Below are 23133 nucleotides of genomic sequence, written 5' to 3' on the forward strand. Positions count from 1 at the left end.
TTTTTTCCACATCCTGATTATTCACTCTACTTATCTTATTTAATATATCATACCAGTGAGTTCATACCTTCTTAGAATAGGCTGTTATTTAATACCTTCTCCTATGCAGTTTCCTAAGTTAAACAGTGGGTGGCAGTATTGTACAACCTTTGTTTCATTGAACATCGTAATACCAGTCTCAAAGATGTTCAGCTGAAATAGTCTATTGTTGTTCAGTCAGTGACAAAGTTATAAAACTATTCTGGTAAGCTGTGATATTAGGTCAGAAGAAGTGATCACTTTCAAAGATGTTCTCACTCAGTAGCAGTGCCAGGAAGGTGTAGGGTTTCACAGGCAAGCGAAGGAGGGACATACACAGCTGGTTTACACTCTGGAGACTTCTGCAGTTTTGTTGTTGCTGGTTGATGAACTTTCTTCAGGTGTTGCTGTCCTCTATCCATTGATGCGCAAAACACTGTGTCGTAACCTACCTACTTTTATCCCATTTCTTTGAGTAAGAGTTGTAGAAGAAAGACTGGAAGACATGTTGCGGTTGTTTCTAAGTAAGTTCCAACTATGTTTTTACTAAAACAAGAACAACGCTTTGAGAAGTAGGCTATGCAAACCATTTTAAAGAGTCAATGCCAGGGAAGATGGTAAAGCTTTAATAAATGTATTTCTAAGATGTTATACACAGTTAAGGGGGTGTTTCTTGTACTGTGGTTAGTCAAACATTTGTTCTCCATTGGTATTTTGTTTGTTCTGTTTGACAATTAAACGTTTGTTGTACAATGTGAAAGAAGTAGCTATAGGTGATGATCTCCATCACCTTACTTTTATGGTGTAAGCCAAAAACAATCATAATTACAATCTTGACCCCCTTGTTATTTATTTATTTTTTGATCTACTTATGAAGTGTATGTGTATCATTTTGACCGATCCGTGATAGAGTAGTGTATAAAAATCAAATAGACTGAATTGAACAAATGTTCATTTATCCGGGACAGGCATTGTGCAAATGAGGTAAACACCCCCCAAAAAATGTGCATCATGTCTGCCTCAGTTATCTGGTGGTGTGAAGGTGCTTTTCTTATGGGTTCATTATGATGTGTTTTGAGTTAACTGCGGTCAGAATAGGAGAGTCAGCACAATCCCTGCAGCCTGTCATTATATGTGTCAGTAATGAGTGTCTCACCATAAATGAGCTGAAGTTACTCCAGATACAGGGGAAGGGGATTACCACTCCGAAAAAAAACATTTAGGGGACTTAGACTCCTAGCAAATAACAATGTCTTATATGAACTGTGAAAAAAATAATTTCTTCATGAATTCTTGCAAAAGAAAAGTATTAGTGTGATAACGTGTTCACAGCTGAATGATTTACCAATATCGTGGTGGTTGCAAAGATTCGTACGAGAGGAAACCATGTGCATGATTTCTTCCTGTGGCCTCATTAATGAATAAATTCATGTTAAAACTGAACATTGAATATAAAACACAATAGAGATTCACCTTAATATTTAAGTTATTGTGAAAGTTGCAGTCATTAAACATGGCAATCCAGTAGCATGTAGTTAAGTCTTTAAGTGTTCATTTGGCTGCCTGAGTCAGTCAGCTACTGCATCAGAGATCAAGGAGAAAATGATAGGGTTTTAGACAGTTTCTTCTCTGTCTACAGAATACTTTATACACTTCAGTGCTGCTCACGCCACCATTTTCCAGTAGGCTCTCACATACAAGTACAGTGGCATACTCAGTATTGCACTATTATGAGCTCATTGTACAAAACCCTCCGACTGCAGTCACTCAAACTCTGACACTTTTTCACTCATTGACATGCATAGACATGTTGATCATATAGATGAGACATCTAGCCTCTTCTAGGTATCGTCTAGTTATATAAAACATCAGCATTAAACTGTCAGAAGTGGATGAGAGTCATTTTAATCTAGAACGATCCTTTGAAATACATAATGGCTCTATTGTCTCTCATAAACCCCACAACTACCCCTTCAAAACAGAATACTTTAGGCCTACTCAAAACCATTATGATCCATTTTATGGCGTTAATTTAAACAAAACATAAACCTGCCTGCTAAACCTATGTGACTTGACAAGAATAGCTAACATACACTGGTATTACAATAGACATCTATGACCTATGTAATAGGCAGCCAGCTGTAGTGCTGGGCTGTGGCAGAGGTCACTTTGTGTTATCTCCCAGGACCTTGGCCTTGAAAGAGGTTATCAGGGAATGAATAAAGCCTCTGTGTGCTGCCTGGGCTGTATACATCTCACTGCTGCTGCTGGCCCTTAGGTAAACAGCACATGTAATGGCACTCAGTGGAAATCTGGGTTAGTAAAAGATGACTTGCAACAGGGAATCCTTCAGTCCCAAAAGAGTAAAAACACAAATGTAGAGAAGTATATACAGTACCAGTCAAACGTTTGGACACACCTACTCATTCAATAGTTTTTCTTTATTTGTACTATTTTCCACATTGTAGAATAATAGTGAAGACAAAACTATGAAATAACACATATGGAATCATGTAGTAACCAAAAAAGTGTTAAACAAATGAAAATATATTTTATATTTTATATTCCTCAAAGTTTCCACACTTTGCCTAGATTCTTGATTACAGCTTTGCACACTCTTGGTGTTCTTCTCAACCAGCTTCACCTGGAATGCTTTTCCAACGGTCTTGAAGGAGTTCCCACATATGCTGAGCACTTGTTGGCTGCTTTTCCTTCACTCTGCAGTCCAACTCATCCCAAACCATCTCAATTGAGTTGAGGTCAAGTGCTTGTGAAGGCCAGTCATTGTCCTGTTGAAAAACAAATGATATTCCCACTAAGTGCAAACCAGATGGGATGGTGTATTGCTGCAGAATGCTTTGATACATAGGGGATAACGGGGCAATTGGGCGACACCTGGAGGGGGACGGAAACAAGCACAAAGACATAAGAAACAGATGAGGGTGTGACAGTACCCCCCCCCTCTAGGGACACCCCCTGGCGTCCTACCTGGGCGTATACCTCGTTGACCGGGGTGCCTGCGATGGAACTCGGTGATGAGGGCTGGGTCCAGGATGTTCCTAGCGGGGATCGAGCACCTCTACCCCGGGCCATAACCTTCCCAGTCAACCAGGTACTGGGATCCCCTGCCCCACGGCCGAACCTTCAGGAGGTGCCTCACCGTGTATGCCGGGTTAGCCGTCGATGAGACGGGGGAGAGGGATGGGCCTGGAAAAAGCAAACAAAGGGCTGTGAGACTACCTAATGAAGCTGGTTGAGAGAATGCCAAGAGTGAGCAAAGCTGTCATCAAGGCAAAGGGTGGCTACTTTGAAGAATCTCAAATATAAAATGTATTTTGATTTGTTTAACACTTTTTGGGTTACTACATGATTCCATGTGTGTTATTTCATAGTGTTGATGTCTTCACTATTACTCTACAATGTAGAAAGAAAAAAAACTTGAATGAGTAGGTGTGTCCAAACTTTTGACTGGTACTGTACATCTCATTTACTTATTTCTCTAAATTCTAAATTCAGGCATATACAGTATTTTAATGAAAACAATCATGGTCTTTATTGTTCCTTTGGTGCTGACACTCCCTATTATTTAAATTCCTCCTCCCTGCTTCATTCTTACATATTCTTCTTGGTTTTCTGTTGGCCTATTTTTCTCTATCCCTCCACCCAGTTGTCTCAGTTACCCAGCTGTAATACCAGTCAGTCCTGACTACTGTATTAGCAGCATCATGACCAGAAGTCAGGGATCAGCTCAGGTCAAACCCTGCCAGACAGATAGTTGTTGTTCCTATAATGACTCAGTTGCATTTTCTATGATTTGTTTCAGTTTCTTCTGTCTTCTTCCTGCCCAGTGGTACGTCCTCATAAAATATGACTTAATTCTATAACTCATTTTATTGCATTGAAAACATTTATGCATGTGTTTGCGGCTTTGTTTTGTAGTGTGTGACTCATGGGGTTTTAGGTCTTTGCCAAGTTTACTAATACGTCCCATGTGTGTGCATTGCATTAGCGTGGGGCCAGAGCAGCAGCAAGTTAGATGTGGTGGTGGAGGCCCGTAACATCACCCTCCCAGCCGGGACCCAGGCCGTGCTGCCCTGCCACAGCCCCCGCATGGTGTGGACCCGGGACCGGCTGAAGGATCGCCAGAGGGTGGTCCACTGGGACCTGTTCCGGAGCACACCAGAGTACTCTGTGGAAAGGATACTGGACATGTCTGCTGGCGTCAAAGAGAGAGTCTACAATGGGTTCAACAAGGGCCGCATAACCATCCCCAAAACCGCCTTCACTGACGGGAACTTCTCCCTCGTCATCAACAGTGAGTCGGGCCTGTGGTCTATTGTATGCTCATGACTGCAAACGCTCCATAAAATATTCAGTCATTTCATGCTGGACGACATTAATATTACACAAATTCTTGGAATCTAGAAATGTACTTGTAATGTATGTTATTCTTCCAGATGTAGGAACAGCTGATCGAGGTGTTTATAGTTGTAATCTCCATCACCACTACTGCCAGCTTCACCAGTCCATCAAGATACAGCTCAACACCACCAAGTCAGGTGACTACCCTCAATACATTTCTGAATAGTAACAATCTAATTCATTTTGTGTATTGGCGCTATTTGTTTAGCTTATTTTAATAACACATTTCAACCTGTCCTGTCTCAGTCCGTAAGGAGAAGCGTTACTGGGACGGGGACAAGACAGTGTTTGTGGTGTTGCTGGGGAGCTCTGTGGTGTTGCCTTGTGTGAACAGGCGGCCCTTGTGGATGGAGGGCCAGCAGGAGGACCAGCAGCAGGTAGCCCACTGGGACTGGCAGCCACCTGGGGTGAGACCTGATGGAGCTGACCGCCTGGTGGACCTTTACGCCTCTGGAGAGCGCCGGCAGTATGGACCACTCTTCCCTGTGGACAAGATGAGTGTCTCTGAGGATGCCTTCTCTGTAGGGGATTTCTCTCTGACCATCTCTAATCTCCAGCCTGTTGACAAGGGCCTGTACTCCTGTCACCTGCACCACCACTACTGCGGCCTGCACGAGAGACTCATCTACAGGCTCATGGTGGGGCCTTCACTGCCCCCACCTCCTCCGGTCCTCACCGTTGTCCCTGCTGCCCCTGCTGCCCCTGCTGTCCCGACTGTCCTTGCTATCCCCCACACACTCCCCAATGATGACCCAAGTAAGAGACTCAGCATTACCCTTTATTTTAGAAATTGCTTTTCTGATGGGAAATGTGAACCTTTTGAAATCTTCATTAGAACATGACAAAGAATGAAACCACAGTTCTGTTCTTTGAAAGCACTTTCTCTTTTCTCTTTCTCTTTTCAACTATAAATCATTCTATCTTCTCTCTATAATCTCTTTTTCACATCTTCTCTGAGTTTCGTTTTCCCTAATCTGATTGGTGTGTGTCTGTCTTTTCAGCAGTTTTTGTGGTCTGAGAACACTGTTCCTGGGATGTATTTATGGATAATTTTTACGTATAGGCATTTTTGGTTGGTTAAGTCAGTGCATCTTTGTGGCAGATCCTCAAACCTTTTCCCTGTCCGCACGAGAGGAAGGGGGAGAGAAAGAGGGAATGGAGGAATGGTTGAAAGAGGCAACAAAAGAAACAGACTGAGAAAAAGTGAGCGAGAAAAAAAGAATGAAATAATGCATTTGGCTGCAGAATAAAAAGTCATAGAGGGAGACAGAGCAAGAGAGAACTGAGAGTTTTGGAGTGTGGAGAAGGGGAATCTGACTATGATGTTGGACAGCAGGCAGTCTGAAAAATTCTGTCTGGAAGGCCACTAATTGGCCATAACGGAAGTGCTCTCATTTTCATTGGAGACCTTTTTCCTTTTTCCACAGTTGAGCAATGGCTTAGTTCACCATTTTAGCTCCACAGAGTCAGACAGGAGCAGTAAAGCCAGACTCCAGGGGAAAGAGGGAGCATGGTTAGGCTTTGTATCTGGTGCATTGGGATTTCTCTGTTAGTCTCTTTTAGTTTCATTAGGGAGTGAACGTTATTTATAGTAAAGGTTACATGGAGAAAATCTGACCTGTCTGAAATGAAAATGGATAGCCCTCCCTTCAGCAAAATATATTTGACCAAAACCCTCCCTGAGCGCTTCAATTTTTTTAAACATAAAGTGGATAGCAGAGAACATGCCTACCATTTACCCTCCCTTTTTGGACAGACCAGAGCCTTAGATATGCCGTTTCTAGAAACTGTTCTTCATCCTGTGAGCATTACATGGCAACGCAAGAATGTTGATAGCACACAGGGCTGTGGGCCAGAATGTTGTTCTTTCATCGTATTTGAGAAAAAAGATCCTTCTATAAACATTTCATGCAATTCTATGTAATTTGACACAATATATTTAATACCACACAAATGACTGAAATTACAGGCTCGGCCTATGTGTTCATCTTATCATATTTATCCAATGCCAAATCAGTCTGTCTTGTTGGCAAAAAACTGTCTCTGTTTGCAAATAATTACATCTGTGACATTATTATGAATCTGAGCATGGTACTTTCAAAAGTTAGGTCTACCTGATGCAGAAAAATGTATGCTTTAACTGCTAGCTACTCTTCTTCCGTGGGTTAACCCAATGAGAGGAGGTCGCTAGTGTTTCCCTAAAAGATGTCTGGGTTAAAACATCTTCTATGGTACAGAAAGTGAATAGCTAAATCAATTGATAGTGACAGAATTAGATTACTTCCCAAACAAAGTACATTTTTTGTATCCTTGGCTATAGAGGGTTATAGCTCCATCTCTGAATGTCAAAGAAACTAAACAATGATATTCCCATATGCATCCGGGTATTTTACAGCTTGTTTTTAGCATAAATAATCATAAATAATCGCCGACCAACGCACTGTTATATATCACTTTATAATCGGATCCGTTTGATTTTCTTCAAAATGGTAAGCTAACAACAAGCTAAGCCTGTGCTTTTTTGCCATTGTCTTTAAGGCCTATGGCATACTCTCTCATACCCCTCAATTCGGATCCTGGTCTTAACTTAACATAACATTTTAACATTTAAGTCATTTAGCAGACGCTCTTATCCAGAGCGACTTACAAATTGGTGCATTCACCTTATGACATCCAGTGGAACAGCCACTTTACAATAGTGCATCTAAATCTTTTAGGGGGGTGAGAAGGATTACTTATCCTATCCTAGGTATTCCTTAAAGAGGTGGGGTTTCAGGTGTCTCCGGAAGGTGGTGATTGACTCCGCTGTCCTGGCGTCGTGAGGGGTTTGTTCCACCATTGGGGGCCAGAGCAGCGAACAGTTTTGACTGGGCTGAGCGGGAACTGTACTTCCTCAGTGGTAGGGAGGCGAGCAGGCCAGAGGTGGATGAACGCAGTGCCCTTGTTTGGGTGTAGGGCCTGATCAGAGCCTGGAGGTACTGAGGTGCCGTTCCCCTCACAGCTCCGTAGGCAAGCACCATGGTCTTGTAGCGGATGCGAGCTTCAACTGGAAGCCAGTGGAGAGAGCGGAGGAGCGGGGTGACGTGAGAGAACTTGGGAAGGTTGAACACCAGACGGGCTGCGGCGTTCTGGATGAGTTGTAGGGGTTTAATGGCACAGGCAGGGAGCCCAGCCAACAGCGAGTTGCAGTAATCCATACGGGAGAGCATAGGCTATAGGCCGGTCCTTGTGCAAGATATTGCATTTTTTGGGACTAGGCCTAATCAAAAATTATTTTTTGAAAAGTTTTGGGATTCTCCTCCTGTACTGCCACTGTAGGCCTACACAGCACAGCATTGGTTAGGCAGCACAAAAGGTTTGATCAACAAGAGTAGAGCAGGCCGGGGCTCATGGTTGGAATATCCATTGCAGTACATAATGTAGCCCAGTTTAATTTAAAACATCCCAGCAGCTATCTAGGAAATATAACTTTGCTCTGTGCTTCCCCCGAACATGTACTACATAGTCTATAGCCTACAGGCTGTGGATCATTTGATTAAGACCACACTACATAGCCTATAGTCTACAGGCTGTGGATCATTTGATTAAGACCACACTACATAGCCTATAGCCTACAGGCTATGGATCATTTGATTAAGACCACACTACATAGCCTATAGCCTACAGGCTGTGGATCATTTGATTAAGACCACACTACATAGCCTATAGCCTACAGGCTGTGGATCATTTGATTAAGACCACACTACATAGCCTATAGCCTACAGGCTGTGGATCATTTGATTAAGATGGATTGATTAAGACCACACTACATAGCCTATAGCCTACAGGCTGTGGATCATTTGATTAAGACCACACTACATAGCCTATAGCCTACAGGCTGTGGATCATTTGATTAAGACCACACTACATAGCCTATAGCCTACAGGCTGTGGATCATTTGATTAAGACCACACTACATAGCCTATAGCCTACAGGCTGTGGATCATTTGATTAAGACCACACTACATAGCCTATAGCCTACAGGCTGTGGATCATTTGATTAAGACCACACTACATAGCCTATAGCCTACAGGCTGTGGATCATTTGATTAAGACCACACTACATAGCCTATAGCCTACAGGCTGTGGATCATTTGATTAAGACCACACTACATAGCCTATAGCCTACAGGCTGTGGATCATTTGATTAAGACCACACTACATAGCCTATAGCCTACAGGCTGTGGATCATTTGATAGCGACCACACTACATAGCCTATAGCCTACAGGCTGTGGATCATTTGATAGCGACCACACTACATAGCCTATAGCCTACAGGCTGTGGATCATTTGATAGCGACCACACTACATAGCCTATAGCCTACAGGCTGTGGATCATTTGATAGCGACCACACTACATAGCCTATAGCCTACAGGCTGTGGGTCATTTGATAGCGACCACACTACATAGCCTATAGGCACACTTGATATTCCCCAGACATGAGGTGCGGCATCGGGCACACATTAATATATAGACTAATGAGCAACTCATTCTAAAACACAGAGAAATATTTAAATGTCATCAATTACAGACTACATGACCCTCACCTGGACTAGATTTAAAAAATACTAAACCCTCCCCTTGACTAAAATGTAAAAATCATGACCCTCCCCCATTTTCCTCCAGGTTCCGATTCTGTACATTTCCATCCATCCCTAATCTCTCCCAGACTCTCTACAGTAGCCTATCTTTACAGAACAGTAGCCTATCTTTACAGAACAGTACCCTATCTTTACAGAACAGTAGCCTATCTTTACAGAACAGTACCCTATCTTTACAGAACAGTACCCTATCTTTACAGAACAGTACCCTATCTTTACAGAACAGTAGCCTATCTTTACAGAACAGTACCCTATATTTACAGAACAGTACCCTATCTTCACAGAACAGTAGCCTATCTTTACAGAACAGTACCCTATCTTTACAGAACAGTACCCTATCTTTACAGAACAGTAGCCTATCTTTCCAGAACAGTACCCTATCTTTACAGAACAGTACCCTCTCTTTACAGAACAGTACCCTATATTTACAGAACAGTAGCATATCTTTACAGAACAGTAGCCTATCTTTACAGAACAGTAGTTTATCTTTACAGAACAGTAGTATATCTTTACAGAACAGTAGCCTATATTTACAGAACAGTACCCTATATTTACATAACAGTAGCCTATCTTTACAGAACAGTAGTATATCTTTACAGAACAGTAGTATATCTTTACAGAACAGTAGCCTATCTTTACAGAACAGTACCCTATCTTTACAGAACAGTACCCTATCTTTTCAGAACAGTAGCCTATCTTTACAGAACAGTACCCTATATTTACAGAACAGTACCCTATCTTTACAGAACAGTACCCTATCTTTACAGAACAGTACCCTATCTTTACAGAACAGTAGCCTATCTTTCCAGAACAGTACCCTATCTTTACAGAACAGTACCCTCTCTTTACAGAACAGTACCCTATATTTACAGAACAGTAGCATATCTTTACAGAACAGTAGCCTATCTTTACAGAACAGTAGTTTATCTTTACAGAACAGTAGTATATCTTTACAGAACAGTAGCCTATATTTACAGAACAGTACCCTATATTTACATAACAGTAGCCTATCTTTACAGAACAGTAGTATATCTTTACAGAACAGTAGTATATCTTTACAGAACAGTACCCTATATTTACAGAACAGTAGCCTATCTTTACAGAACAGTAGTATATCCCTACCCACTTCATCTCTAGTCTCTCTCCTTCTCTCTGGCCCTCTGCTTGTGGCGTGTTTATCAGCAGCAGAAGGAAGTGTGCTACATCTGTTCAGCATCTGGGCCAGCTGGGACATAAAAGGGAATAGTTGGGGGGTTCTGTGTTAGATTTGGATCCTGCTTCACCCTTTTAAGATAGGTTGACCCATTTAACAGCATTGTAAAGTATGCAGGGAAGATATTCACATGGATCAATGCATATATGGCTTGAGGTCTTTCATTGTATCTTTACTTTTCTCCTACGTAGTTGTGCCCTTTCCTTTGTTAAATCCAGCCAACTCTTATCTGTGCTGACCTCTACAATCCTCTACAATTGCAGCAGTCATTACTCCTCTCTTTTGTTACACTGTAATCATTTATGGCAAGCTGAAGTAGAACTCAGTTCTGTTGTGACCACAAGAACGTGCATAAGTATCAGTAACAGCGTGTAGCTAGCATAGAATAGAATATGCTGTCAGTGTCTTCTTGTTTAAATGAAGATGTCTTCCCTCAGCTCATTGGCTGCAAATTAACCACAATGTTTCAACAAGACTAAAACCACACCCTGTGTGACCCCTGCAGTCTGCATGGCACGTCACACTGTGTTTCTGCGTGTATGTTCTCATTTTATCTGTCAGGGGAAATTAAACCGTCAACAGCTGAGACACGAAGAGAGAACTGAGGCTTGACAAATTGTTCTCCAGAGAGTTAACCTTGATCGTGACACGGTGGTTTTGTGCATATTAACATAATTCAAAACAGACAAGAGATAATTAGCAACTTTGATGCCCTTTGGGAAGTGTTAAATTAGATTAATTGACTACAATTTGTTCTGTAAGACTGGTGCGGTTTGCAAGATCCACCCAGGAGTGGTACCTGTCCTCAGATAATTTCTTATTTGAAGCCTGCCTCAACCTCTTACATATCCTCAGGCTAGTCATGACAAAACTGCGCTTTGGCCAAGGACAATAGATTTAAACTAGAGAAATGCCCCAAGGTGATGGAAATCACTACTATTTTGGTTGGGTTGAGTTATCTAACAGGTCTCAGCAGGGTATGGAGTAGTGCCATCACCTGGCATGATGACTCCTTGCGGTCCCCAGTCCACCTGGCCGTGCTGCAGCTCCAGTTTCAACTGTTCTGCCTGCGGCTATGGAACCCTGACCTGTTCACCGGATGTGCTACCTGTCCCAGACCTGCTGTTTTCAACTCTCTAGAGACAGCAGGAGCGGTAGAGATACTCTTAATGATCGGCTATGAAAAGCCAACTGACATTTACTCCTGAGGTGCTGACTTGCTGCACCCTCGACAACTACAGTGATTATTATTATTTGACCATGCTGGTCATTTATGAACATTTGAACATCTTGGCCATGTTCTGTTATAATCTCCACCCGGCACAGCCAGACGAGGACTGATCACCCCTCAAAGCCTGGTTCCTCTCTATGTTTCTTCCTAGGTTTTGGCCTTTCTATGGAGTTTTTCCTAGCCACCGTGCTTCTACACCTGCATTGGTTGCTGTTTGGGGTTTTAGGCTGGGTTTCTGTACAGCACTTTGAGATATCAGCTGATGTAAATAATATATAAATACATTTGATTTGATTTGTTAGTGTCATCAGCCTTCCCAAGCTTGGTCTCCACCATCATCATCCCCAATTACTATAATTTCTGTTCTCACCACAACAGGTGAGAGCGAGACCTGTTTGATAACAGTGGCATGCTGATTGAGGGTTATGGTGCAGTAACTGTTATTGTCTAATGGAAAAGTATGGATGGATGACATATTATTGTGTGCATAGGGTTTGAGCAGATTCTAGACAGTGGAAGAAACACCTCAGTGAGGGAAGAAACACTTGTATATGCCAATCTGAAATGTATCTATTAAATCATATGGCTTTCACAATTAACAAATCCCTCTCCCTCCTCCATCTCTCTGTCTGATATTTTGGTGTATTGCACAACTCTGCCTGAAAACTGGCAGAAGTTGTGTTTGTGTTGCAGAGGACTTGATGACTGTGAGGTGAGTGTTGTCATATGTCTGCTCACATGGACCAGTCAGACTGGTGGAGTTTCAGGGACTGAGAGAGATGGCAACGGCTAGGATTTATTTTTCCATACTGTGCAAAAGGTTGACAGTGTTTATGAGAATAAGTAAATAACTGGAAAACTCATTCAGACAGACTTGTCTGCACACAACAGAATTCCTCCCCTCTCCCCTCCCACCTTTCTTTTCTCCCTTTCCTTTCTTGGTTAATCTGTATTTCTATTTTAAGGAGAAAAATAGCAGCTGCATTGCATCAGGTCTGGAAGTCGTTACAGCTGAAACGTGTTTTGACATAAAGCTGCTCTTCCTTACGCTCCCTGAGAGAAATGAAAACCAGCCTAAAATAAGAACAATTGTTTTTAACTGAAGCAGAAATAACATACTGTTGTAATTGTCCTTCAAAATGCAATATAAATTACATATAGACATTACATATAACAATTTGAACTATCATTAAGATAAATAGTTTGATGTACTTTGAACCACCAGACTGTGTTTATAAAGTATTGAGTGTTATTAGTGGACGGATGAATCCACTGTGCTGTTGTCCTTCTACCTTCAGGCCCTGATGTGGTTGAACTTGAGAGACCACGCGTAGTCAACGTCATCCTCCCTGAGTACTCAGGGCACTTCTTCCAGCAGATGGTCTACTTCCTGGCTACCTTCTTCCTCCTAGCCTTCATCATAACAATCGTCATTGTGCTTACCCGACGACGCAGAAAGAGAGGTAGTATCTGTGTGTGTGTGTGTGTGTCTTCCTCTGTACAGTTGAAGTCGGAAGTTTACGTACACTTAGGTTGGAGTCATTAAAACTTATTTTTCAACCACTCCACAAATTTCTTGTTAACAAACTATAGTTTGGCAAGTCAGTTAGGACTTTTATTTGTGCACGACACTAGTAATTTTTCCAACAATTGTTTACAGACAGATTATTTAACTTATAATTAATTGTATCACAATTCCAGTGGGCCAGAAGTTTACATACACTAAGTTGACTGTGCATTTAAACAGCTTGGAAAATTCCAGAAAATTATGTCATGGCTTTAGAAGCTTCTGATAGGCTAATTGACATAATTTGAGTCAATTGAAGGTGTACCTGTGGATGTATTTCAAGGCCTACCTTCAAACTCAGTGCCTCTTTGCTTGACATAATGGGAAAATCAAAAGAAAAGAGCCAAGACCTCAGAAAAAAAATGCAGACCTCCACAAGTCTGGTTCATCCTTGGGAGCAATTTCCAAATGCCAGAAGGTACCACGTTCATCTGTAAAAACAATAGTAAGCAAGTATAAACTCCATGGTACAGCGTATCCATCATACCGCTCAGGAAGGAGACGCGTTCTGTCTTCTAGAGATGAATGTACTTTGGTGCGGCGGAAAGCGCAAATCAATACCAGAACAACATCAAAGGACCTTGAAGATGAAGATTCTGGAGGAAACAGGTACAAAGGTATATATATCCACAGTAATATGAGTCCTATATCGACATAATCTGAAAGGTCTCTCAGCAAAGAAGAAGCCACTGCTCCAAAACCGCCATAAAAAAAGCCAGACTACGGTTTGCAACTGCACATGGGGACAAAGATCGTTCTTTCTGGAGTAATATCCTCTGGTCTGATGAAACAATAATATAACTGTTTGGCCTTTAATGACCATTGTTATGTTTGGGGGAAAAAGGGGGAGGCTTGCAAGCCGAAGAGCACCATTACAACCGTGAAGCACGGGGGTGGCAGCATCATGTTGTGGGGGTGCTTTGCTGCAGGAGGGACTGGTGCACTTCACAAAATAGATGGCTTCATGAGGGTGGAAAATTATGTGGATATATTGAAGCAACATCTCAAAACATCAGTCAGGAAGTTAAAGCTTGGTCGCTAATGGGCCTTCCAAATGGAGAATGACCCCAAGCATACTTCCAAAGGTGTGGCAAAATGGCTTAAGGACAACAAAGTCAAGGTATTGGAGTGGCCATCACAAAGCCCTGACCTCAATCCTATAGAAAATGTGTGGGCAGAACCGAAAAAGCGTGTGCGAGTATGGAGGCCTACAAACCTGACTCAATTATAACAGCTCTATCAGGAGGAATGGGCCAAAATGCAACCAACTTATTGTGGAAAGCTTGTGGAAGGCTACCCGAAATGTTTGACCGAAGTTAAGCAATTTAAAGGCAATGCTACCAAATACGTTTTTTATTTTATTTTATTTCACCTTTATTTAACCTTAACCTTTCTAATCGACCTGGCCCGGGTATCCTGGAAGGACATTGACCTCATCCCGTCAGTTGAGGATGCCTGGTCATTCTTTAAAAGTAACTTCCTCACCATTTTAGATAAGCATGCTCCGTTCAAAAAATGCAGAACTAAGAACAGATACAGCCCTTGGTTCACTCCAGACCTGACTGCTCTCGACCAGCACAAAAACATCTTGTGGCGGACTGCAATAGCATCGAATAGTCCCCGTGATATGCAACTGTTCAGGGAGTCAGGAACCAATACACGCAGTCAGTCAGGAAAGCTAAGGCCAGCTTCTTCAGGCAGAAGTTTGCATCCTGTAGCTCCAACTCCAAAAAGTTCTGGGACACTGTGAAGTCCATGGAGAACAAGAGCACCTCCTCCCAGCTGCCCACTGCACTGAGGCTAGGTAACACGGTCACCACCGATAAATCCATGATTATCGAAAACTTCAATAAGCATTTCTCAATGGCTGGCCATGCCTTCCGCCTGACTACTCCAACCTCGGCCAACAGCTCCGCCCCCCCCCGCAGCTCCTCGCCCAAGCCTCTCCAGGTTCTCCTTTACCCAAATCCAGATAGCAGATGTTCTGAAAGAGCTGCAAAACCTGGACCCGAACAAATCAGCTGGGCTTGACAATCTGGACCCTCTATTTCTGAAACTATCCGCCGCCATTGTCGCAACCCCTATTACCAGCCTGTTCAACCTCTCTTTCATATCGTCTGAGATCCCCAAGGATTGGAAAGCTGCCGCAGTCATCCCCCTCTTCAAAGGGGGAGACGCCCTGGACCCAAACTGTTACAGACCTATATCCATCCTGCCCTGCCTATCTAAGGTATTCGAAAGCCAAGTCAACAAACAGGTCACTGACCATCTCGAATCCCACCATACCTTCTCCGCTGTGCAATCTGGTTTCCGAGCCGTCACAGGTGCACCTCAGCCACACTCAAGTACTAAACGATATCATAACCGCCATCGATAAAAGACAGTACTGTGCAGCCGTCTTCATCGACCTTGCCAAGGCTTTCGACTCTGTCAATCACCATATTCTTATCGGCAGACTCAGTAGCCTCGGTTTTTCGGATGACTGCCTTGCCTGGTTCACCAATTACTTTGCAGACAGAGTTCAGTGTGTCAAATCGGAGGGCATGCTGTCCGGTCCTCTGGTAGTCTCTATGGGGGTGCCACAGGGTTTAATTCTCGGGCCGACTCTTTTCTCTGTATATATCAATGATGTTGCTCTTGCTGCGGGCGATTCCCTGATCCACCTCTACGCAGACGACACCATTCTATATACTTTCGGCCCGTCATTGGACACTGTGCTATCTAACCTCCAAACGAGCTTCAATGCCATACAACACTCCTTCCGTGGCCTCCAACTGCTCTTAAACGCTAGTAAAACCAAATGCATGCTTTTCAACCGATCGCTGCCTGCACCCGCATGCCCGACGAGCATCACCACCCTGGATGGTTCTGACCTTGAATATGTGGACATCTATAAGTACCGAGGTGTCTGGCTAGACTGCAAACTCTCCTTCCAGACTCATATCAAACATCTCCAATCGAAAATCAAATCAAGAGTCGGCTTTCTATTCCGCAACAAAGCCTCCTTCACTCACGCCGCTATCCTACCGATCCTCGACTTCGGCGATGTCATCTACAAAATGGCTTCCAACACTCTACTCAGCAAACTGGATGCAGTCTATCACAGTGCCATCCGTTTTGTCACTAAAGCACCTTATACCACCCACCACTGCGACTTGTATGCTCTAGTCGGCTGGCCCTCGCTACATATTCGTTGCCAGACCCACTGGCTCCAGGTCATCTACAAGTCCATGCTAGGTAAAGCTCCGCCTTATCTCAGTTCACTGGTCACGATGGCAACACCCATCCGTAGCACGCGCTCCAGCAGGTGTATCTCACTGATCATCCCTAAAGCCAACACCTCATTTGGCCGCCTTTCGTTCCAGTACTCTGCTGCCTGTGACTGGAACGAACTGCAAAAATCGCTGAAGCTGGAGACTTTTATCTCCCTCAACAACTTCAAACATCAGCTATCTGAGCAGCTAACCGATCGCTGCAGCTGTACATAGTCTATTGGTAAATAGCCCACCCATTTTCACCTACCTCATCCCCATACTGTTTTTAGTTATTTACTTTTCTGCTCTTTTGCACACCAATATCTCTACCCGTACATGACCATCTGATCATTTATCACTCCAGTGTTAATCTACAAAATTGTAATTATTCGCCTACCTCCTCATGCCTTTTGCACACATTGTATATAGACTCCCCCTTTTTTTCTACTGTGTTATTGACCGTGGTTCTTCTGTAGCTCAGTTCGTAGAGCATGGCGCTTGTAACGCCAGGGTAGTGGGTTCGATCCCCGGGACCACCCATACGTAGAGTGTATGCGCACATGACTGTAAGTCGCTTTGGATAAAAGCGTCTGCTAAATGGCATATATTATTATTATATTATTATTATTATATTATTGTTAATTGTTTACTCCATGTGTAACTCTGTGTTGTCTGCTCACACTGCTATGCTTTATCTTGGCCAGGTCGCAGTTGCAAATGAGAACTTGTTCTCAACTAGCCTATCTGGTTAAATAAAGGTGAAATAAAAAATAACTATTTTAAAAACAGGTAGGCTAGTTGAGAACAAGTTCTCATTTGCAACTGCGACTAATTGAGTGTTTGTAAACTTCTGACCCTGTCACACCCTGACCTTAGAGCTTTTTATGTCTCTATTTTGTTATAGTGTTCAGTTTAAATAAAAAGCATGAACACTTACCACGCTGCGCTTTGGTCTGATTCCTCCTCATCCAATGTGATGAAATAAATAAAAGCTGAAATAAATCATTCTCTCTACTATTATTCTGACATTTAAAATAAAGGGGTGATCCTAACTGACCTAAGACAGGGAATTTTTACTTGAATTTTATATCAGGAATTGTGAAAAACTGAGTTTAAATGTATTTGGTTAAGGTGTATGTAAACTTCCGACTTCAACTGTATATGTCTCTTCGTGACTCTTTATCACACACAACCAAACTATATATTTGTATGAATGTCCTCAATTTCATATTTAAATCAGTTAAATGGCTCTGTGTGTGATTGGTGATCTGTAATGGTGAGATTAAAGTATGTTTAATCTTGTTTTAGGGCTGGAGTACGACCTGCGAAGATCTGAACGGTCAGAACTGATTTAGTATGGTGGATGGTCACACTTGATAATGAGAACATGACTCATTTTAAGGAGGAGCTAAACTCTCACTGAACTGTTAACACTAACCACCTCCCTCTCTTACTGGTAAACAGGAGTCATGTGACTGGCCACGATGACATCGCATTGGATGCCACAGAGCTGAAGGTCTGCACCCAGGAATACCCAAATTCAGGTAAGGTTCCCATGCTGCTGTAGAACCTACTGTACCTCATATAGACTAGAGAGTTTGAACAGGGTGACTCAATAATGGCTGCCGCTGCACAGATCTCATATGGCGTGGTACATCATGACATGGCGAATTTAATGACCCACCTTTTTGCACTTTCTATCCTTAGACTACAAAAACAACCTACTGAAAGAGAGAGATATGTCTAAAGGCTGCAATAAAGGTCAGAGTATGTGACAGCAGGGGTTCAAAACAACAATTGCATGTCTCATTTAATGCCATTGTTTTTTGCTAATGTCACTTCTCATTTCTTTCCTACCACATATTCTTCCCTCCTCCATCTCTCGCTCTCTCTAGAAATGGATGGAAAGTTGTGGATATGAGACAGAGAGAGCTGATATGCCGCTGGCGGCTCCAGAGCAGACACACATGAAGAGGAAACAAGGGTTTATAATGGTGGAATCCAAAAAGGACAGGAGGGACTCTCTTTTTATAGACACCCCTTACCAAACACTCTTACCAAACACTCTTACCAGACACTCTTACCAAACAAACACTCTTACCAAACACTCTTACCAAACAGTCTTACCAAACAGTCTTACCAAACAGTCTTACCAAACATTCTTACCAAACACTCTTACCAAACAGTCTTACCAAACACTCTTACCAAAGCGTTTCTGTTGCTGCGCCAGTTTTTAATATTTTATTTCAAATTTTCATACTTGTGTATTCTGTATTCTGTATTCGGATCTGCTGTTATTTCAATATGGCTAAACATGTCTTCAATTTTATATTGTACTACACAGATATTTGATGTCAAGTATTTTATATTACAAAAAACAACCAGTGTGTGCTTTTCAACATTCCTTGTCTTTTGGTACATAACAAAATACCTTCTATCACCATATGACTTCATTTTCCGAAAGCATGTTGTCTTTAAATGTATGTGGGAAAACTGTCATGTTCTGTTTTCTGATTTCAGAGCTCAGCAAGCTCAGAATTAGTTGAGAATGTTTATTAAAGTATTTGCACAAACCTGTAATTTACTAGTAATATACTAGTAACATTCATTCTGTGTGTAAAGGGTTTGTAAAGGGTCACAAGTATTTTATAGCTATGCTGTTAATTATTAGTTCATAACTTGCTTAGAAATCTGTATTAAGCCTTTATACCTGTTATAATGGTATTCTTACCAAGTTCATGCGATTGATGATCATGGACCACAAAGAAAGGCTATACATGGAATAAAACTCAGGAAATCAAGCCTTAAACAGAATCAATGCGTCCAGATGGGGTTGTTGACAATGTACAGTTGTGGCCAAAAGTTTTGAGAATGACACAAATATTAATTTCCACAAAGTTTTCTGCTCCAGTGTCTTAAGATATTTTTTGTCAGATGTTACTATGGAATGCTGAAGTATAATTACAAGCATTTCATAAGTGTCAAAGGCTTTTATTGACAATTACATGAAGTTGATGCATAGAGTCAATATTTGCAGTGTTGACCCTTCTTTTTCAAGACCTCTGCAAACCGCCCTGGCATGCTGTCAATTAACTTATGGGCCACATCCTGACTGATGGCAGCCCATTCTTGCATAATCAATGCTTGGAGTTTGTCAGAAGTTGTGGGGTTTTGTTTGTCCACCTGCCTCTTGAGGATTGAACTCAACTTCTCAATGGGATTAAGGTCTGGGGAGTTTTCTTGGCCATGGACCCAAAATATCAATGTTCCCCGAGCCACGGTGCGGGCTCCGGCCACAAAACCTGAACCTATAGGGGAGCGTCTGGATGGGCATCTGTCCGCGGTGGCGGCTCTGGCGCTGGACGTGGACCCCACTAGTCTTAGTCCGCCTCCTAGGAATGGCGACCCTTGCCGCCGACCTTGACCTGGGAACCCTAATAAATAGGCCCACAGCACTGAGGGACACCTCCGGACTTAACAAACTCCTCCGGACTGAGAGGCAGCTCCGGACTGAGGGGTAGATCATGACTGAGAGGTAGCTCAGGCTGGTTGATGGCTCTGGCAGCCTCTGGCTGACTGACCGCTCCGCCAGCTCCTGGCTGGTTGACGGCTCTGGCAGCTCCTGGCTGGTTGATGACTCTGGGGGCTCCAAGCTGACTGGCGCCTCTGGCGGCTCCATGCTGACTGGTGAATCTGGCGGCTCCATGCTGACTGGCGGCTCTGACGGCTCACGACAGACTGGCGGCTCTGGCGGCTCATGACAGACTGGCGGCTCTAGCGACTCAGGACAGACTGGCGGCTCTGGTGTCTCAGGACAGACTGGCGGCTCTGGCGGCTCAGGACAGACTGGAGACTCTAGCAGCTCTGGCCAGACGGGAGAATTCTAGCAGCTCTGGACAGGCGGGAGACTCTAGCAGCTCTGGACAAGCGGGAGACTCTAGCAGCTCTGGACAGGCGGGATACTCTAGCACGTCTGGACAGGCGGGAGGCACCTGTAGGGAAGAGACAGAGAGACAGCCTGGTGCGTGAGGCTGCCACAGGACCCACCAGGCTGGGGAGACTTCCAGGAGGCTTGGTGTTAGAAGGAGGCACGTGAAGGACTGGAGCTCTGGTGCGCAGCCTTGGCACCACTCCCCCAGGCTGGATAACTACTCTAGCCCGGACCCTCCAGAGTGCAGGCACAGGTTGAACCGGGCTGTGTGCCTACTACGCGCACCTCTCCCTTAGGCTCCACTCTCACATTTGCCCGGCACGAGAGGAGCACAGGCATAGGACGCACTGCACCCTCCCAACGCCCCGGAGACACAGCACGCAGAGCCGACGCAGGATACCCTGGACCGAAGCGGCGTATCGGCGGCCAGACACGCTGGCTGGATGCCCACACTCACATGACACTTTCGGGGGGCTGCCCTATAGCGCACCGGGCTATGGGCACGTACTGGTGACAACGTGCGCTTAACTGCATAACACAGTGCCTGACCAGTAACGCACTGCTTCTAATAATCACGAGGAGTGAGCTCAGGTCTGCTACCTGGCTTAGCCACACTCCTCGTGTGCCCCCCCTCTCGTACCTGTCGCGCTGCCGTGCTGCCTCCTCATGTCGCCGCCGCTCAGCTTTCGCTGCCTCCAGCTCTGCTTTGGGGCGGCGATATTCCCCAGCCTGTGCCCAGGGTCCTTCTCTGTTCAAAATCTCCTCCCATGTCCAGGAGACCTGTGATGCTGGCCGCTGCTGCTGCTGCTGCTGCTGCTGCCGCTGTCTGTTACCACGCCGCTTGATCCTTGGTCGGTGGGCGATTCTGTAAAGGTTTTCCTCCTCTTTGTCTGAAGAGGAGGTGTAGCAAGGATCGGACCAAGATGCGGCGTGGTAATTGTCCATGGTTGTTTATTTAAAAACTCAACATGAACACTAATACAAAAACAATAAACGTGAACTAAACCGAAACAGTACCGTGTGGCGAACAAACACAAACACAGACACGGAAACAATCACTCACAAAACAACAGTGAAACCCAGGCTACCTAAGTATGATTCTCAATCAGAGACAACTAACGACACCTGCCTCTGATTGAGAACCATACTAGGGCAAACACAGAAAAACAACCTAGAAACACAAAACATAGAATACCCACCCAACTCACGTCCTGACCAACTAAAGCAAACAAATAACACAAGAACTAGAGCCGCCAGTCTGTCATGAATGACAGAGGAAGAACAATGATTCCAAGCACCACCCTCCTTTTGAAGCTTCCAGTCTGTTATTCAAACTCAATCAGCATTGTCATGACTGTCCTGACCAGGTCAGGTTACAGGAGACCACAACCCTACAGATTATCTCTCAACCCCAACAGAGGAGGAGAGATCTAAAGGTCTGAAGATGTGTTTTTTTTATGACCCCTCATGCCAGTGGTAAATCTCAGGCCACAGACAAATTCCTTTGTCCTGTTACTATTGTGGCAAAGAAGGGGGTCGAGTGATAAATAGCAGATATGTGAGAGCAGAACTAATAAACAGGCTCTGCTCAATCACTAAAATGGCCATAGTGATCAGAAATGGCCACCCCGACCCACAGATAAAGGGTCAAGAAAAACCAGGAAGATGATGCGAGAGGGCTGGAAGGATCTATGAACAATAGATAAAGAGACAATAGAGATTGGCTGGATTTACCATGTTTGAGCTGGACTGTTTTGGACTTACCTGTTGGCATTTGGACCTGGACCTAACGAGAACCCGATTTGTGTACCGAACCCTGCTATCCTTGACCTTGCCTACGGCCTGGGTGGACCAGGACGAAGAAACAAACACACAGGTACTGTGTGAAAGAACTCTCATTCTTGGGTGATTTGGTGACAGTTTCCCACTTAGGTTGTGACAAACGCTCATAACCTTGAAGAGGTTTGCCACAATATGGAGAACCAGCCTCAGAACATTAAACATGAAATAAAAGGACTTTGGAACAATGGTTTCCGTCAGCCACAATGGTGGTCATGACGATAGATCGAATATGAAAATGTATGTCATTTTGGTTTTGTTATTAAAGGTTAATAGATGACGTTATTACGAAAACATTGTAACGTATAGAGTTTTCCTAGTAGATGCTTGATGTTTATAAATTGTATGGAAAATATCCAAATCAAAGAGAATGTTTTGGGGAAGATGAAATGTTAGGTTAGTTGTCTAAAATTGGATTTGAGTAAAATCTAGACCTTGCCTCATTAACCTGGTACGCCCAGAGAATTGCCCTAAAGGCGGTTACGCCCACTTCTGACCCAAGGGTATAAAACCTGTGAGTATAGAATTTACAGGAAGACTACGTGACCCCAGCTGCAGCAAGTTCTAAAAAGTCAACAAACCCAGAACGCAACGCAAGTTTGAGGACAAAGGAATCCTTTTCTACCCAAGCTACGTATGAGTAGCTGTGTCTAAGCGGGTGAATTCAAGTCGAACCACCTAGCCTCCATCTCCCATCAAATCGTGGTATCTAAAGGGTTTCATTCCTATGCTGTGAGCTCTGAGCTACAGAGCTGCCTGCCCTCAGAAGACCCCTTCCAGAGCAAAGGGTGAGGGAACAGACTCCTAAGCCAAAAAAGGACACTGACATTGGGAGGACTCTCAGAGAGGTGCGCCGGGGTAGTGCGTCATCGAACAGCTGAAGGCCTATGCAGAGAATCCACGGAGATCATCCCCACGTAATTACATCATTATATTCTGACCCATAAGAGCGGCAGTTTGGGGCAAGGCTAGGGTTAGAATAGCATAGCTGACAAATTCACCCAAATGTATATTTCT

At 43.7% G+C, this 23133-nt stretch overlaps 1 protein-coding gene across 1 annotated transcript; it reads left to right on the plus strand.

Annotated features, from left to right (window-relative positions):
* The first annotated feature begins 257 nt into the window (after window positions 1–257).
* LOC118380073 (matrix remodeling-associated protein 8-like) lies at window positions 258–19160 on the plus strand. Its single transcript, XM_035767073.2, has 10 exons — window positions 258–542; window positions 3842–3868; window positions 4028–4333; window positions 4476–4577; window positions 4687–5196; window positions 12824–12988; window positions 17655–17685; window positions 17811–17890; window positions 18054–18107; window positions 18242–19160. The coding sequence occupies exons 1-10, from the start codon at window positions 524–526 to the stop codon at window positions 18265–18267; spliced, it is 1320 nt and encodes a 439-aa protein (XP_035622966.1). The 5' UTR covers window positions 258–523; the 3' UTR covers window positions 18268–19160.
* The last annotated feature ends 3973 nt before the right edge of the window (window positions 19161–23133 follow it).

This window comes from Oncorhynchus keta, chromosome 28 (genome assembly GCF_023373465.1).
Source record: "Oncorhynchus keta strain PuntledgeMale-10-30-2019 chromosome 28, Oket_V2, whole genome shotgun sequence".
Classification (NCBI taxonomy): Eukaryota; Metazoa; Chordata; class Actinopteri; order Salmoniformes; family Salmonidae; genus Oncorhynchus; species Oncorhynchus keta.